Source organism: Zonotrichia leucophrys, chromosome 1 (assembly GCF_028769735.1).
Source record: "Zonotrichia leucophrys gambelii isolate GWCS_2022_RI chromosome 1, RI_Zleu_2.0, whole genome shotgun sequence".
In the NCBI taxonomy this organism is placed as follows: Eukaryota; Metazoa; Chordata; class Aves; order Passeriformes; family Passerellidae; genus Zonotrichia; species Zonotrichia leucophrys.
This window is the reverse complement of record NC_088169.1, coordinates 64667140-64683172: the sequence shown is the minus strand read 5'-3', so window position 1 is coordinate 64683172 and position 16033 is coordinate 64667140. Positions and strand designations below refer to the sequence as shown.

The 16033-nt window shown below is 42.6% G+C and overlaps 1 protein-coding gene across 2 annotated transcripts; it reads left to right on the top strand.

The window, feature by feature from the left end:
- Positions 1-2404: 2404 nt before the first annotated feature.
- Positions 2405-15357, top strand: SLC25A15 (solute carrier family 25 member 15). Of its 2 annotated transcripts, XM_064715478.1 has the most exons (8): positions 2405-2472; positions 3003-3105; positions 4790-4917; positions 7810-8068; positions 10349-10486; positions 10817-10986; positions 11981-12139; positions 13022-15357. In XM_064715478.1, the coding sequence occupies exons 3-8, from the start codon at positions 4863-4865 to the stop codon at positions 13144-13146; spliced, it is 906 nt and encodes a 301-aa protein (XP_064571548.1). In that variant the 5' UTR covers positions 2405-2472; positions 3003-3105; positions 4790-4862; the 3' UTR covers positions 13147-15357. The 2 variants fall into 2 exon arrangements, with proteins under 2 accessions (XP_064571548.1, XP_064571555.1); XM_064715485.1 differs by lacking the exon at positions 2405-2472 and having other exon boundaries at positions 2637-3105.
- Positions 15358-16033: the final 676 nt, after the last annotated feature.

The window sequence follows — 16033 nt, the reverse complement described above, 5'->3', positions numbered from 1 at the left end:
ATGGTTTGCCTGGAGATGGTGTGGGGCCCAGGAAATAGCTTGGGACTGCAGAATGGACAGAAACACAGCCTGCAAGGGATCCCTTTGCTCTCCCACATCAGACAAGTTTGTGGCATCCCCCTGTCAGCTTCCCAGAGGTTACCCATCCCTTCATGCCAAAATACTGTTGAAGAGGAGTTGCGCCACTCTGTCACACAGTGTACCATCACATCCCAAAGCAAATGATCAATCCCAAACCAGACCTCTCAGTGCCAGCAAGCACTTCCACATTCCTGCAAAGCTCTTACGAGTTAAGGTCTCTGCACACATATCCCATTTCTGCTGTGCCTAAATCCTTTGAGGGGAAGCTTGAGGTTAAACTCCAAACAAATTGATACCTCATCTTAGGAGAGTCTCTCGGGAGTCATGGCAGCTCTTCCATGGTCTCCCTACACACACCAAGTGTTGTTACTTCAGGGTATGCAATTCCTACATAAATTCTTCCTTAAAACAAAACAAGTGCTCCACAGCAGCAGGGTGCATGGACAAAAAGCAGGGTTCGGCTGAGCACTCGCGGGTGCAGGCAGCAGAAAAAGCCGCGTGGTGGCGATATGCGCGTGGAAGCGCCGCATTCCAGAGCTGTGAAATCTCCCAGGAAACATTTCAAGCGCTGTCGCCGTCTCCACGTTTTCTGCAGATAAGAGCAGATCAGGCCTGGTGGTGTGCCCGAGGAAGGTGGCAATGAAGGGACACCCTGAGACGCTCAAGGCCTGATGTTCCAGTGGCAAACGGTCATGGCAGGCAGAAGGTGGTTTAATGGCATCTTAATTGCAAGTTTCACTGCAATTTAGGGGTTTAGATGGCTTTCACCAGTGGATCTTCCAGCAGTGCTACAGTCCTGCTAAACAAGAAGCCAGCATACAGGTCAAAATTCTTTGCAATGAAACAATAATTTCTTAGTATTGCGGATTATTTGGGATGCACAATTAGCTCGAAATCACTAATTACAACAGCAATTTTTTTACATTAAATAAATTACAATTCAATTTCTAAAACCATTTATAACCTAGGCTGTTCTTTCTTAACAATTGCCACACCCGGAGTGCTGCATCCAGCTCTGGGGTCATGAACACAGGAAGGACATTGACCTGTTGGAGCAAGTCCAGAGGAGGAACACCAAGTTGATCAAAGGGCTGGAGCATCTCCCCGGCAAGAAAAGGAGGAGAGAATTGGGATTGTTCAGCCTGGAAAAGAGAAGGCTTCAGGGTGACCAAAATGCAGCCTTCCAGTACCTGAAGGGACCCAACAAGAGCACTGGAGAGTGGCTTCAAAGTGAGAGTAGGTTTAGATTAGTTGTTAGAAAGAAATTTGTCACTCTGAGGGTGGTGAGGCACTGGAGCAGGTTGCCCAGAGAAGCTGTGGATGCCCCATCCCTGGAAGTGTTCAAGGACGGGTTGGATGAAACCGAGCAACTCAGTCTAGCGAAAGGTGCCCCTGCCCAGGGCAGGGGGTTCGGAACTAGAGGGTCTTTAAGCTCCCTTCCAAACAATATGTTTCATAAACATATGGGAAAATAAAATCTGCACCTTGTAATTAATTTAAAGTGATGGAAGAAAAGATTCATTAAAGTTTACATTTTTGTTTATGCTGTTTTTTCCTTGGTTTGTGCTGTGAAAGTAGGAGCCATTGGTTTTATTTGGTGGAAAACACCACGGATCTAAGATGAAATATGTAGGTCTGCGTGTCTCAACCCACGCAAACACATGCACACTCAACAGGGATTATCGTGCTTCCCAGAAACACTGCCTGGTCTGGCAGAGCATCTCAAATATGACTGATCACTGGGACACATTATGGCTGCTGTTCCTTTACCTTGCCACACACTGTACAGTGTCCGACTGCTTTCAACCAGACTTTGTTCCTGATAAGCCTTACTGCAAGCACTTCAGGTAACTGCAAATCAAAAGGGGGAAAAATCAAAAGGAAAAAAAGAAAGCGCTGTGTAGTTTCAGCTGAGAAAAGCAGTGTTAGCCCTTGCCATAGTACCTTAGGTCATTGTATGCCACCTCAAAGTCCCGAAAAGCCAGGATCACAAAGTGACAGCTTAGGAGAGTGTCTTGGGACTCGTGGCAGTTCCTCTGTATACACAAACTGTTGCTGATTCAGGATACATAATTCCTAAACAAATCCTTTAAAATAAAACAAAAAACCCCAACAACAAAGTCACCCAACTGGAAAAAATAAACAAACATATATCTTAAAAAACCCAAGAAAATGAAAAAAAAATTTGGTTTTCATTCATAAATTCGGTAGCATCCTGCTCAGTAAGCTGAAACACGGCCCAGCCCCAGCTTAAACAGAGCCCAGCCCCGCCGCCCCCCCGCCGCCTGCTCGGCCCTCGCCTTCCCTGGGGCCGCGGCGGGGCCGCGCCGCCTCCATCGCCGCCTCTTTCGGGGCACAGGCGGCGGGGCCGCTCGGGCGGCGGCGGCTCCGGTGAGCGGGGGCACGGGCGGGGGCCGGCGGGGCGGGGGCCGTGGCGGCCGGCCGGAGGTTCCCGCGCACAGGCCGGGATGCGCGGCGGACTCGGGATGCGCGGCCCCCCGGAAGCCGCGGCTGCGGTGCGGCCGCCGGGAGAGGCGGCGGGCCGGGGGCGGGCGGGCTCTGCCAGCGCGGGCCTCCGCCGAGCGCAGGCCGGGGCTTCCTGCTCCAAACGGGCGGTGCTGGCGGAGCGGGAGTGCTCAGCCTTCCCCCTGAGGAGGGCTGGAGCCGGCGCCGTGTGCCTGCCGCCGGCAGCACGTGTGACAGCGGCGGCGAGCCCCGCTGCTGCCGCCCCGGGCCGGCCTGCTGTGACCTTGGGGAGCGCAGCTACGGCCTGCCCACGCGGCTCCTGCAAGGAGCAGCGCTGCCCTCTGCGTGCATCTCGGTCTTTGGGGACTGCATGGGCAGGGAGAAACATCTGGGGCTGAAATAACCTCCGGACTCTGCAGGACCTGTTACACTAACCAATGCTTCTGTATTTCCAGGTTTGAGGTTTGGATTTGCTTTGGAAGTCACAGAGCAGTTGCCACCTCGTTCTACCTAGATTCAGCTTTTAATATAGTAGTATTATTACAAACAGGAAAAAAGGTATGTACTAATATAATACTAATTTAGTTTTGACTAAGACTTAAATCTTCTGAAAGTGGCACTGGGCTGATATGGATCAGACAACTAAACTTCCTTGTCTCATAAAAGGTCCATATTTTTATAGGCATATACTTTTTTCCTTCTGCTGCCAAGTTTTCTGTGGGTGATCTGGCATATGCTCCCTTTGAGGACTGGCATGAATCGATAAGCACTCAGCATGATGAAAGCAGTGTACATTTTACTGAACACAGGAAATTGTTGCTCTCTAGTAATTCCTTTCATTCAAAGTCTGTCTCAATGATTTGGTTTTTTCTCCCCTAAATAAGGAGCAAAACTCAGAGTGCAGTGTGAACACTAATGAGACATATAGGATAACCAAGCATAATTTGGCCTTGGAGCCTCCATGTTGAATAAGTGGTGTGCCATGCTGTCAGTAACAAAACAGTTCAAATCTGAAGCCACAATTGTGGAATTACTTGTGTTAGTGCCATTTATTGCAAGAGCAATGTCTTATTTTGTTTTAAGCTCCCTTAGATTTATGTAACAGATTGGATGGGTAAAGTCACTGAGTGACAGTATTTGGCCTTCTGGTGTATTTTTCTAATGTTCAAGAATAATAAATCTGTTTAGATACAGGCTTTCTGAAAGCCTTGGTTGTATCCAAGTGTCTATGTTTCTTGTACGAAGGATGTAGTTTATACAATGTATCTTTCTATGATTCTTTCAAGGTAGCCTACTGGGAATTATGTTTCCCATTCAAATTATGCCAAAATACATTTTGGGAGGTAACAGGCTTCAAAAGAAGCATTACAGTAGGTAGAAGAGTGAAAATTGTTCTGTTTACTGATGTACTGTGCTTGAAGACAGGCTTAAAAGCCAGTGAGGCACTAATTCACATGTGTATTTGTGTGGGTATCAAGACTCATGCAGCTTTTTGACAGCACTGCCAGACAGCAGCACGGTTCTGAAACAGTGGGAGCTCTTTGGCTGAGTTATTTTACCCCAGATAAATAAGCTTGTTTTAACTGCTTGCCCAGTGAAAGTATCTTGATGAAAACTTGAAAACTGAATTCATTTGAATGTTTTATTTCAAAGTGTCACATTTGTATTTCTGCTTTCCAGCTGCCTTCCTGAGAGATGAGGTGTAATTCTTATTTATAATATTCTGTTGTGGGGGGGACTTGCACTAGGAACATGACAGCCAGACACAATTCAAGATGCTCATGTTCATTCCCTTTCTACTCCTCTTCTGAAAGTCACCCAGTGTATCATCATGGGTAGAGTTTTCTTAGCTGTTCTTCACCACGAGGAGAGCAGATGCTTTATAGGTGAGGAGGTGAGACAAGCATGAAATATTCCAGGCTTAGACACCTGAGGGAAGACTATGCCTCTATAATCAATATAAAAGTAACCTTCAGCACTGTTCCCTGGATGCACTCTTTAGCTTTCATTTGAGAGATCCAAGGAGATAAGAAGCTGGAAAGCCCAAGTATGCTGAAGCTAGGCAGTGATACTCCAGGAGATCTGCCCAATGCAGTAAAATCAGTCAAAATACAAGAATGCTAAGTCTCGTTCATGAGCACAACCATTTTCTGTCTCTAAGTGGATCTGATGGCATTCCTGTAATGCTTTTGCTGGTCAAGTTATTGTAAACTGTGTATGTTTCATCTTTCTCTTCCCTCAGGAAACAAATATCTCCATACCTAAGAGGAAAAGGGAGACTTTGCTCTGAAATAATTGATAAACAAGTGTGAAGCATGAGGATCAACTCTGCTGTTCAGGCTGCTATTGACCTCACAGCGGGTGCTGCAGGTAATGCTTAATTGCACAAAACTTCTGAGAGACAGGTTTAATGCCTTTGACAAATATAAAAGCAGTTTGCAGTTGCTATAAAAAGGCTCACCCTCTGTGGTTTAAGGGTATAAGGAGAAGCAGTGACCTCAGCCAGGACTGTAACTGTATCACTATTGCTCCTCCCTGGTGAAACCCCTGCCACACAGTGAAGAAGACATAACACTTTTCTCAGACTAATCATTTTCTATAAGGAGGTTTAAGTGCTGCTTACATGAGTTTATGAATCAGTCAGAGTATCAGTAGGGTTTTGCAAGGAATTCAGTGTGTGGTTGATTGAGGTGCTGCTTTTGTCAGAGGAACCGTCCCTAAGTGAAAGGGACAAAAGGCTGCCTGAAGGGTTTCTGGCTCAGACAAAATGCTAGTGTGAGTCTCTAAAACCTGTGAAGCTCAGTAGTAGAACTGATGATGAATTTGCATAACTGACTTCCACTTCAGTCTACTCTGTGCTGTCAAATTTTGCTGGACTGGTTGTGTGGAAATGGTTGCACTTTCTCATTGATATTGCCGTGTTGGTCATGTCTGTGGCTTAGGAATGCAATTTTGAACTCTGCCAGGGAAAAGGGGTCTTTTTGACACTTCTAACCTAACAGTGGTTCTATGGAAAAGGTGGAAGATTTGTCTAATTTACTTTTGTAACTAGTTTAGACAATGTTAGTGATCTTTTTTTCTTTCCCATACAATAAATATTGCAGTCAGTCCTCTCATGGCAATGTTAAGGCTGTGAATATGGCAGTATTAATGGTGTTAAGTGCATTCAATGGTAGTTATTTGCAGTCAGTGGAAGTTAACAGTGCAATGAGAAAGGGGTAACAGCACAAGTCCAGTGTGGCAATCTCTGCACTCTTTAGAAAATGTAATTAAGTGAGCAAACAGCTTGTTCTTCCAGAAAATGCATAACCTGGTTTTACCTTCCTCTCCACATACAGTCTTGACTAGCTGATAAGTAATGACATATTGAGGCAAGCAAATTCTGGACAAGAATAAATAAGTCATTTGGCTGTCTGTGGTCACAGTCCTTCGCCTAGGATCCAAGCAACCTCTAATACCTGCTTTGATTCAGTAGGACTCTTTTCCCCACCACTGCCACATTATTAGGCCCACACTTGTCTGAAAGTTCAAACAGATTTGACGTTTTGGGTTTCTGGTTTGTTTTAATTTTGTAGTTGGGTTGGGTTTTTTGTGACTCTTTACTGCTGGCTGGAAAAATTTATTTTTCTTAATATTTCAGACAATAACTAGGACTCTTAGTCTTTATCTCGAGGCTTACAAAATTCATTGTTGCCATTTACTAGGCTTTTTGAGCCAACTCCATTAACAGCCTTTTTGGAACAGCCATTCTGTCAACTCCAAATTTTTCACCTTTACATTTCCAAGAACATTCCTGGTTTCCCTGGACATCTTCCAACAGCCATTATTTTATTACAGGAACCTAGCATTTGTCCTGTACACAACAGCTACCTGACTTCCCTGCAAATAACTAACACTGGCTGAGCCTTCCCAGCTCTGTTTTTTATTTGAACCTTACATGGGTGTTACTGGTCTGAGCCAGTCAACTTTTCTCCTTGGATATCCTTCCAGAGCAGGAAACTCTTCGTGCTTCCTTGCATGATTTGCTCTGAAGCTCTTAATGATCCATCTGGTTGGGAAGGAGGTTTTACGGCAGCTAGATCCTGAGTTTCTCTCAAAGGCCTGGAGTACCTCTTTGCAGAGAAGCAAGAACAATGTTACACAAATGTGTTTGCAAAGAGTAAAATGGACTGCTAATAACACTGGTTAAACAAATACTCTTCTCCCCACTTAAAAGAAAAATAACGAATCTTATTTTGATGTGCTAATTTGTTTCTGTTCCAGTTGCTTTCCTATCTGTATTTACAGATAGTTTAAGCTATGTGCATGTCAATTGTGCTTTGGTTAAAGATCAGCTTCTGTTTTAGTAAAGTTCTCTCTTGCTACAAAACAAAACCATGAACCCTATATAAGGTACACCTTTCATCGGTTTCCTGCCAAGTATCTGCTTCTAATAGATTGCTATCGCTGTACACTGTTTCTTACTGAAAAAGTGTAACATCAGCTCTTCCTGCAGACTACAGAATTGAGTTAAATCAGCAGAAGAACACTGCGCTGTGAGCAAAATGGTTATTGATGACATTGAAGGAAATATCACACAAGTTTTCAGGGTATTGACCTTGCAGTTTAGTTTGGAAAAGATAACATGTTGAGAAACTTTGCCCTTTTGCCCTTTTTCAGCTTACACTTGACACTTCCAGTCTCTGGAAAGAAATGTGCTTAACAGCCACCTGGAGTTTTGAAGTAAAGGGTTTGAGTGTTTAGTTATCAATTTATTATGTATGATCAGTTTAGCACTCTCAGCAGTGCTCCTCTTCTCCTGGTGGAATGACTTGATTACTGATCTTTCAGGATTGAGATTTTTTTTTTATTATTGGAATGTAAAATCAGAGATGCCTTCTGAACCACTGCATTAATGGGCAAAGGAAAATGTTATTTAACTCATTGACACAAGTGACTTGATTGCAGAACAATACCTCTAATTCAGTACAAGTTTCTAAAGTGAGCTGATTCATTTAGATGCTTGCTTTTCATGAGATTAAAAAAATATTTAATGAGAATCGTGATGTTACTGCTCCTTTGCCTGATTTTTTTTTTTCTTAAGGTAACTAAATTCACCAGTGACAATTGACGCCATTGTGCTAAAATCAGTGCACTTGTCATTTCCCACAGGGAATTAATTAATCTTTGCTTTCTGTGTGATTTTCTTAATACTGGTGCTCCAGCATAGGTGTTGCAGTTGTGATAACCTTCAGCCATTGTTAACTTCCACTGCTTGCCTAGGTGGGACAGCCTGTGTGGTGACTGGCCAGCCCTTTGACACTGCAAAGGTGAAGATGCAGACGTTCCCCAACATGTACAAAGGACTTGTTGACTGTTTTGTCAAAACCTATAAGCAAGTGGGACTTCGAGGCTTCTACAAGGGAACCTCACCAGCACTTGTAGCCAACATTGCAGAAAACTCTGTTCTGTTCATGTGCTATGGATTTTGCCAACAAATTGTGAGAAGAATTGTTGGAGTAGACAGAAAAACAAAGCTCAGGTTAGTAATAGATATCTGGTTTGTATTCTAAAATAAGTAAGTATATAAAATTTCATGTAATTGCTATTTGCCAATACTCTACTGTCCAGTGCAAGTGAGGTCCCAGGCTCTCCTCTGACAGTGTACAGTGTAGTAAATTTTGGAATATAGGCCTTAGTGTGACAATATAGTGTTTAATATCACAGAGCTGTCTACTAGCCAGTCACTGCAGCTGGCTGGTTTAGATGATCACAGCTTAACTGGAGTATTCAAGACCTGGAACATTTTTACCCATAGGATGGAGCATTTCAACACCTGAAAGTTTGTATTCCTTTAATATCTAGGTTGTTCTGATTTTTCAGGGGAGGTAGTGGCTTTTCTTACAAGGAGGCATACTAAGGGAGAAGGGCACTTTTCTAATATTGTCTTGCTTTTAAAAATGTATTTCTTTAAGGTTCAAAAGCTTGCTAACCCTACAAACCCCTTAACTTTTCATACCCATTAAAATGTAGGAGGTAGGCCTACCAGCTGGATGTTTCACTTCTTCACTGTCTTTTGTGATCATGCTGGGAGGCAGACTGCAGATGTGTAGATGTCCTGGGATCATCTCCCGTGACTGAGGCACCATGGTCATGCTGGATGTAGGGAAGGTAGTGCATGAAACTTTGAAACAGTATATTGGTGTACTACTCTGTCTTTGGAGTTGGATACAGAATGGGAATGTGAGTATATAGCAATAGCAAGCACCTTTGGCATCTGACAATTATTTCCTTGGTCAGGTAATGGTGCTTTTGAGATCCAAGACGGCTCTTTAATGCCATGTTGATTCAAGGTCAAATAGTGTGACTGCAGAGCTGTTCTAGGACAAAACATTAAAGAATTTAAGTTTACTTGAAGGATTGTCCCTTGGTGTTGTTTCCTTATTCTCTTCATCTGGATCATTGTGGGGGCACCTTATGAGGCACATGTAAGAGAGATTTGTATTGACATGGTCTTCAGCAGGGCCTTGATGATGTCCAGGACATCCCCACCCATTTTTACTGTACTGTTACACCTTCAGAAAAGAACAAACTATAAAACATTTTTCAGTTAAAGGAATACCTATCACTGATGCACAAGTCACAAAGAAAAGAAATTAAAAGAGAAATGCTGAATTCTGTTTATCTTTTAATATATGCTAAGTTCAACCAATAGATTTCATCATAAAGTCTAAAGTGAGACAACAAATTGGAAAGAGAAATGCTAAATTCCATTTGCTGCTCTGCAGGCAGTTACTGATATCTTCCACTTTGAAAGTTCTCATTACTGCTATATCTGAATGTCATGAGCTTTTTTTCATGTCACAACTTGAGTTTTGTGATGCTTCAAGGTGAAAAGTTGTAGCTTTAATCTCTGATACTATAGATATATCAAACTGCTGGGCACAAGGCAAGTATCTCCCTTGGATGGAAAGAATTTCTCTGCTGCAGTGAGATCAGTCTCAACTATGCTGACTCCCCAGAGAAGTTCTGCTTCTATGCTATTATGCAGCTCCTGTCCAAAACACCAGTGTCTGTAGAAGCCTGTTTAAAATGCATCATAAAGCAGTGTTGCCCTCAAGTACCAGCCTTTTGAGTCCTGGCAGTTTAGGAGCCCAGAATCTGTGGTATGTGTAAAATTACCACAAAATAAGCCCCAGTTTTGGAACACTGAGTCACTGCAGATGACAGTGCTGTCTTGTTTGGTGGTGTGGTTTATGTTTGTGCTGTCTCTGATTCACATGGTTGTATTCATAGCAGCACATCCATACAAAGATTACAGTGATCCATTGTGCCTGCTTTCAGTTTTCTAGCATCCTCCACTGAAAGCCTTTATTAATACTGGTAAGGTGAATTTGAAAATACTGACATCTATCTATATGAGGTGATTATTGCTCCTATTATCTTTGGGGAAGTAATAAGTAACCAAAAGTTTCTCAGTAAAACAAGTCTATGGAAATCTTCATAAATGCTATTAAATCTTCCCTTCCTGGCTTTTACTCTGCTCCAATTACTGAAATATAGCTAAAAGGTTAGAGGTTGCAACACATCTCTTTGGTGTCAAAAGGGTGTCTTTCAGTTGTATAAGAATATGGAATGAGCTAGGTTTTTCCTCCCTCTAGTTTGAGTAACTGCCCTTTGCCCTTAAGAATCTTTTCCCCAAGACTGCCAGTTTTTCTTGATGGTATTTAGGGTAGAGGTGCAGGAAGCTGATTGCTGGTGCAGTGGCTCCACTGCACTGAAGGTCAGTGCCAAAATACCTTCTGCAGTTTCTTTCTTGCAGTGATCTACAGAATGCTGCTGCAGGCTCCTTTGCCTCTGCCTTTGCCACCCTTGTCCTGTGTCCCACAGAGCTGGTGAAGTGCCGGCTACAGGCCATGCATGAAATGCAGTTGTCAGGGAAGATAATCCAGGGACACAAGTAAGTATACACCCAGCTCAGTATCCCTGAAACCTTTCCTTGTAAATTATTTCTTCAGATCCTCTATTAGCTCAGTGTCAGATTTACAGTGCATTGCTAACCAGAGAAGAGCTGTGGCTGGGAGGGTCACAGCCTGCTGATCCTAGTGCTAGTGCTAGTAAAGCTGGATGCCAGTGAAGGGCTCCCAGCAGGATCTTGCTCTAAGTCTTACATCAATTCAGTTGTTTGCACGATAGGTCTCAGCATTAATTGTTGCTGCCGTTGCCTATTGGTCTGTAACTTCTCATTATCTGGCTAATAAGTATCACTAACTGGGCCAACCTCTCTCAGTACAGTTTGGTCAGTAGTGAAGAGTGTTATCCAAAAGGATGGTCCCCTTGGATTTTATCGTGGCCTGTCAAGCACTTTGCTGCGGGAAGTCCCAGGCTATTTCTTCTTCTTTGGAGGGTATGAACTGAGCCGGACATTCTTTGCCTCTGGGAGATCAAAAGATGAATTAGGTATGGTGCCTTTTTACAGGTGGGTTTTAGCATGCTGTCATGGGGGACATAAAGGGAGGCATATCTTCTCTGAAGATATACTAATAATGTTGTAAAATACACACAAATGAAGGAAATGAGGCATACTAAATATGGAGGGCTGTGTCGTGTATATACACAGTAGTAAATTATTGAAGTGACCATTTTCCAATGAAGCAGGATGTATCATAAATAGAGAAATAACAGAGTGAACTAACACTACAAAACTGCTGAAATATCTGACCCCACAGTGTAACACAACTCTGAACTATTTCATTTCAGCTGCCATTCAGAGTGATTTTGAAGTATTTAGCTGCATTCTCTTGAACAGTGTATTCAAGTATATGCTGAACTGCATGCTGACCATTAGATGTAGTTACAATGATAGTAAGAGAACACTGAGATTGAAAATTAGAAGGGAAAAAACCATGGTGATGCCAGCATAAAGATTACCTCTCTCCTGTTAAAAGACTGAACCAGTCTTGCTTGGAGTCAGGATTTCAGCTGCGTGCATTTTGGACATGTAACAAAACGTTTACAAACATCTGATCAGAAATACAAAATCAGAGTGCATCATCAAAGAAATGACTGATGACAAAGTAATTCTACCAAATTCTCTATATATGATTAGCAACACTATATGATGTTTCTCTAAACCATTTCACAATTAACCTTGGAAAGTGATTACAAGTGTTAAAAAAGTGAATTTAGTTAATAGAATCAGAATTGAATTCTGAGTTATAGTTTTTTTAACACTGCCAGTAATCTAAGAGGCACTCTTTATAATTTTTGAGTCTCTAGTTGACTTGCAATTTACCAGTGGCTTGAAATTGACTTAAAGGTTAATGAGAGAACAGCAACTGCTCTTTTGTCATAAGCAGCTTCCTCTGTTCCCTTTGAATCCTGTAGATGAAATAATATTATATTTGTGTTAGTGAACATTGTGGTGTATAAAAATGTATGTCTTAACTTTTAGGTCCCATCCCTTTGTTACTAAGTGGAGGTTTTGGAGGCAGCTGTCTGTGGATTGCTGTGTATCCTGTGGACTGTGTCAAATCTAGAATTCAGGTTCTTTCAATGGCTGGAAAACAGGCAGGCTTTATGGGAACATTTGTAACTGTTGTGAGAACTGAGGGTGAGTATCCAAGCAGATCAACTCAATCTGTAGGGCTGCAGACTGAAATCTACACCCTCCAATACCCAAAATCATTTAAGAAACCTAGTTCAGTGATAGTGTATTAGAGACATACAATAACTGTTTCTAGCAAACTAATATCTACCTCATGTAGTGTGGAAAGCTTGGAATCTAGAAACTGAGACCTAGTTCATCTTCCCTGCCTCTTGGTTCAGGAGATGATTCACTTAAACCTAACAGAAGCTTACTGTGCCTTAAAAGCAGATAAAGAAATGAGCTCTATTACTTGTGACCAAACCTATACATGAAAACTGAAGGGACTAGGTAAGATTCATGCAGAAGATTTCTTCACCTCTAGAAGTTAATATATGGTTCAGGATTGATTTATCCAGCCTGGAAACTTGAGGCACCTACCTCAGCATCTCCTCTCTGGAAAAGACCTGTGTCAGGCACTTTGGAAGAGAGTGAATATACATGAGAGAATATACATGGCAGCAAACATGAATCCTGGCCCCATTGCAAGGTAGGATACTAATCAGAACTGGAGTCTGACCTAGGGCACAGCTCTAACATAGTCTTGCTGCCCCCTTGCCAGCTGTGGTACAGCCACTGTCACGTTATCTCAGCTGGCCAAGAACTTGTCATACCTGAAATAAGCATCTAGCATAAGCTAGATGGCAAAACTCCTGTTACAACATTAGATACTCCCATATCAATACCCAGTACCACTGCAATCAGTAGCTACAGCAGTGAGTTCAGCTCTCTGTGTTCATGCTCCTCTAAGCAGAAGCATTGCTTCAGTACCCCTCACAGGTAAGAGCAGAGGGGTTGATGCAGACAGCCACTTCAATAAATGGCTAACTGCTCTGGTTTCATTTCTAGGTGTGCTTGCCTTGTATTCTGGACTAACACCAACTATGATCCGTGCATTTGTGGCCAACGGGGCGCTGTTCCTTGCCTACGAGTACAGCAGGAAACTTCTGATGAAACAAATAGATTCTTACTGATATCACCTGGCAGATGAAGAACAAGAGATTGTTCAAGGGTCATTTAAATAAATGATGAAAAACACATAGATCACATGATGGTCTGAGCAGAACCAAATCAGCAACCTAATTTTAGGAACTCAACTCCAGTTTAAGATTTGTAATCTTTTAAAATCAGGTGATTTTATGGAGGTGTGTATGTGTTACTTGAATTGCACAAGCAGAACTATCTCCCTCTTACAGATTCTGCACGAGGTACACTGCATGTCATAAATGTCTTTCCTGACCTGTACTGGTGCTAAAAATATTTACATTGACCTGTGGGGTTTAATGTAACATGCAAGAGTAGGTTCTGAGTTGTCTACAGCAAAGCACTGGTTTTAAAACTGTGCTGCAATTGTGACCTTTTGCAGTTGTTGATGTCTGACTCAAAATAACATCAGTTCTTGTCTAATCTTGTTGAGTATAGATGACTTGGACATACCCCTCACCCAGGGAGACCTTTCCTTCTCCAGCTACACCCCTGTCCTCTCTGGCTCCCTGCTGCTCTGTGACTTGCTAAGGTCATGGAAGAGGGTGTCTGACTTACATACTCTATCCTAGTGAATGGGTTTATAAAAGTAGGAAACATTCACCCCTTACCTTATATGAGACTTAGAGCCCAAGATATGCCTACATTTTTGATAAAAGAAGCACAGTAACAACATTAAGGAGGCTATGCTGCATTCCATTGTTTCCTAAATCCTTTCAAGAAGTGCTGGAGTATGCTAAGCACCACTTAACATAAGGGACACTGCTGAAAATAGCTGCTGCCTCTGATATGGAATTGTGACTTTGTGCAGGCTCACATTTAGATCACCTTGGCATAAATAAGGCCACGTGCTGGAAGGACAGGAAGCTGAAGAGGAACAGAAAGCCAGAAGTGAGTTGTTAACTGACACCATGGTCTCTGACATAGCAGTGTTACTGGGGCTGGAGTCTTGCCACTTGCTGTGCCTCTTCAGCTGTGTGGAAAGAGCTCATATGATTGGATTGGATAGCTTGTATCACCTTCAGGCCTGGAGGGCACAGCCTGCTTGGTCATGTTATTTAATTAAACATACAGTTAGTCAGTACTACCCAAAATGAGGCAGTGACACCTCTTTCCAGATGCCCCTTTTGTTCTTCAAGTGGAATGCTCTTTCTATAAGCATGTTCTGCTTTGTAAGAAGCAGCTACTGCCTTCTCCTGGAATAAGTCATGCAGGTCTTAGAACAGCACAAACTTGTCCTGAGTTGTACAGAGATGCTGCCTGGGTGCTCTAACTGCAGCCCACCAGTGTGGGGGCAGTGGGGGGCACAGACAGAGCCCTTTAACTCACTGACATCATCACAGCTACATGGAGATTAGCAGCTTGTCACAGCAACCACATTTGTCAGAGACAGAGCTGGAACAACCCAGTTTTGCATGTTACAGCTTCCCTTTCAGATCCCAGGAATAGGAACAAGCTTTACGCATCCTGTCAATACCTGCTGTCTCTTGCAGTGGAGCCAGGGTGCACTTAAACTGGCTCATTCCTTGCAGTGTTGCAGCCTCTTTGATGGAAGGTGGTTGCTCCAGTTCCACAAAATCTTGCTCCTCCAGCCTCCAAGTGCAGAAAGAACAATTCATCTCCCTTTCATATACCATGAGAAAAGGCAGTTAAAGCAGGGCATGACTGAAGATTCTTCAGTGTCTATTGCACCAATACAGCTTGACTAACTGGTACAACAGGGGCAGCACTACTCTGAATTGCCAGTACTTTAAAAGGAATTTATACCAAATGTTTAAATGATTCAGGCAGGAGGATGAGGCTTTAAGAGTTGTTAGACTTCCCCTTCTTTTCAAAGTTGTCTAGATAAGATAAATAGTATATTTGTACATGTTTCTAATAGTTATGAAAAGGTGAGGACAGACTCCACCTCAGTGAAATACTTCAATCTATTTCTTAGATTTGTCTTTGCTTTCATTTTTTAAAGCTCATGGTGGCAGTTTTTAATACAAAAATTGAAGCTTCAAGAGAAGCAGGGTATTTAAAACAACCTACAGCAAGAAGCTGGTGACATTTTTGAGTTTACCTTCTGAAGTTGATGTAAGCAGTAATTTTTCCATTCAGAGCTGCTTAAGCTGTACACGTGTATCAGTTGTTCAGCTAAAATCTTCATTATGTTGGTATAAGAATTGACAGAAATAAAGTTTCATTTGATTAACTGAGTACTTGACGATTGTTTATGCTATTTAACAAGGCTCATCTAGCTGAGAAACAAAAAGGTTGAATTCAGCATCACCACCTTTCTGGAATGAAAGAAAAATACTTTATACAATCAATGAACATATAAAGCCCTCAAAACAGAAGAAAGGGGGCAGCTAGAGTAAGGTGCTGTAAAAAACCTGCTGATTTTACATCTATGGAAAATGAAACCCATAGTTCAGCACTTGGCCTGTTGTTTTGTTAGTACCAAAGTCAGTTGTAGTATTAATGTTCACCTCAAATTTCAAGTTGCTGGATTATCGTGATACAGGCTGTAAAGTTCTCTGTCAGAAGAATGCCAGGAGTCCAGCATAGGTCACCTAAATTCCACAAATATAAGGGACAAATATCCACTACCCTGTGAAGGTCAGTGCAGCAGGGAGGCAGGGCCTATTGTTACCCTTTTCTGAGCAGCGGTGCTTGGATCTCTCAAGAGAAACATAGTATATCCTTTGTACAGCTATTTTGTTCCTCATTGCTGCTTTCACATTAGTTTTTACTTAACGGCGTGTGCTTCAGCTAGGAAAATCTGACTTGCTGCTACAGCCTCTGCTGCTGCTATCTGAGCAAACTGGCTTAGTCCCTAAGCAGGAAGATGGGTCACCTTAGGTGCCCTGCCAACTGTATCAGAGGGCATCC

Bases quoted from the DNA above. Each gene is read 5' to 3' on its own strand.
- SLC25A15 (XM_064715478.1), top strand. From the start codon at position 4,863: ATGAGGATCAACTCTGCTGTTCAGGCTGCTATTGACCTCACAGCGGGT. The intron at 4,918-7,809 runs GTAATGCTTAAT...CTGCTTGCCTAG, and splicing joins CCTCACAGCGGGTGCTGCAG to GTGGGACAGCCTGTGTGGTG. The intron at 10,487-10,816 runs GTAAGTATACAC...AACCTCTCTCAG, and splicing joins AAGATAATCCAGGGACACAA to TACAGTTTGGTCAGTAGTGA.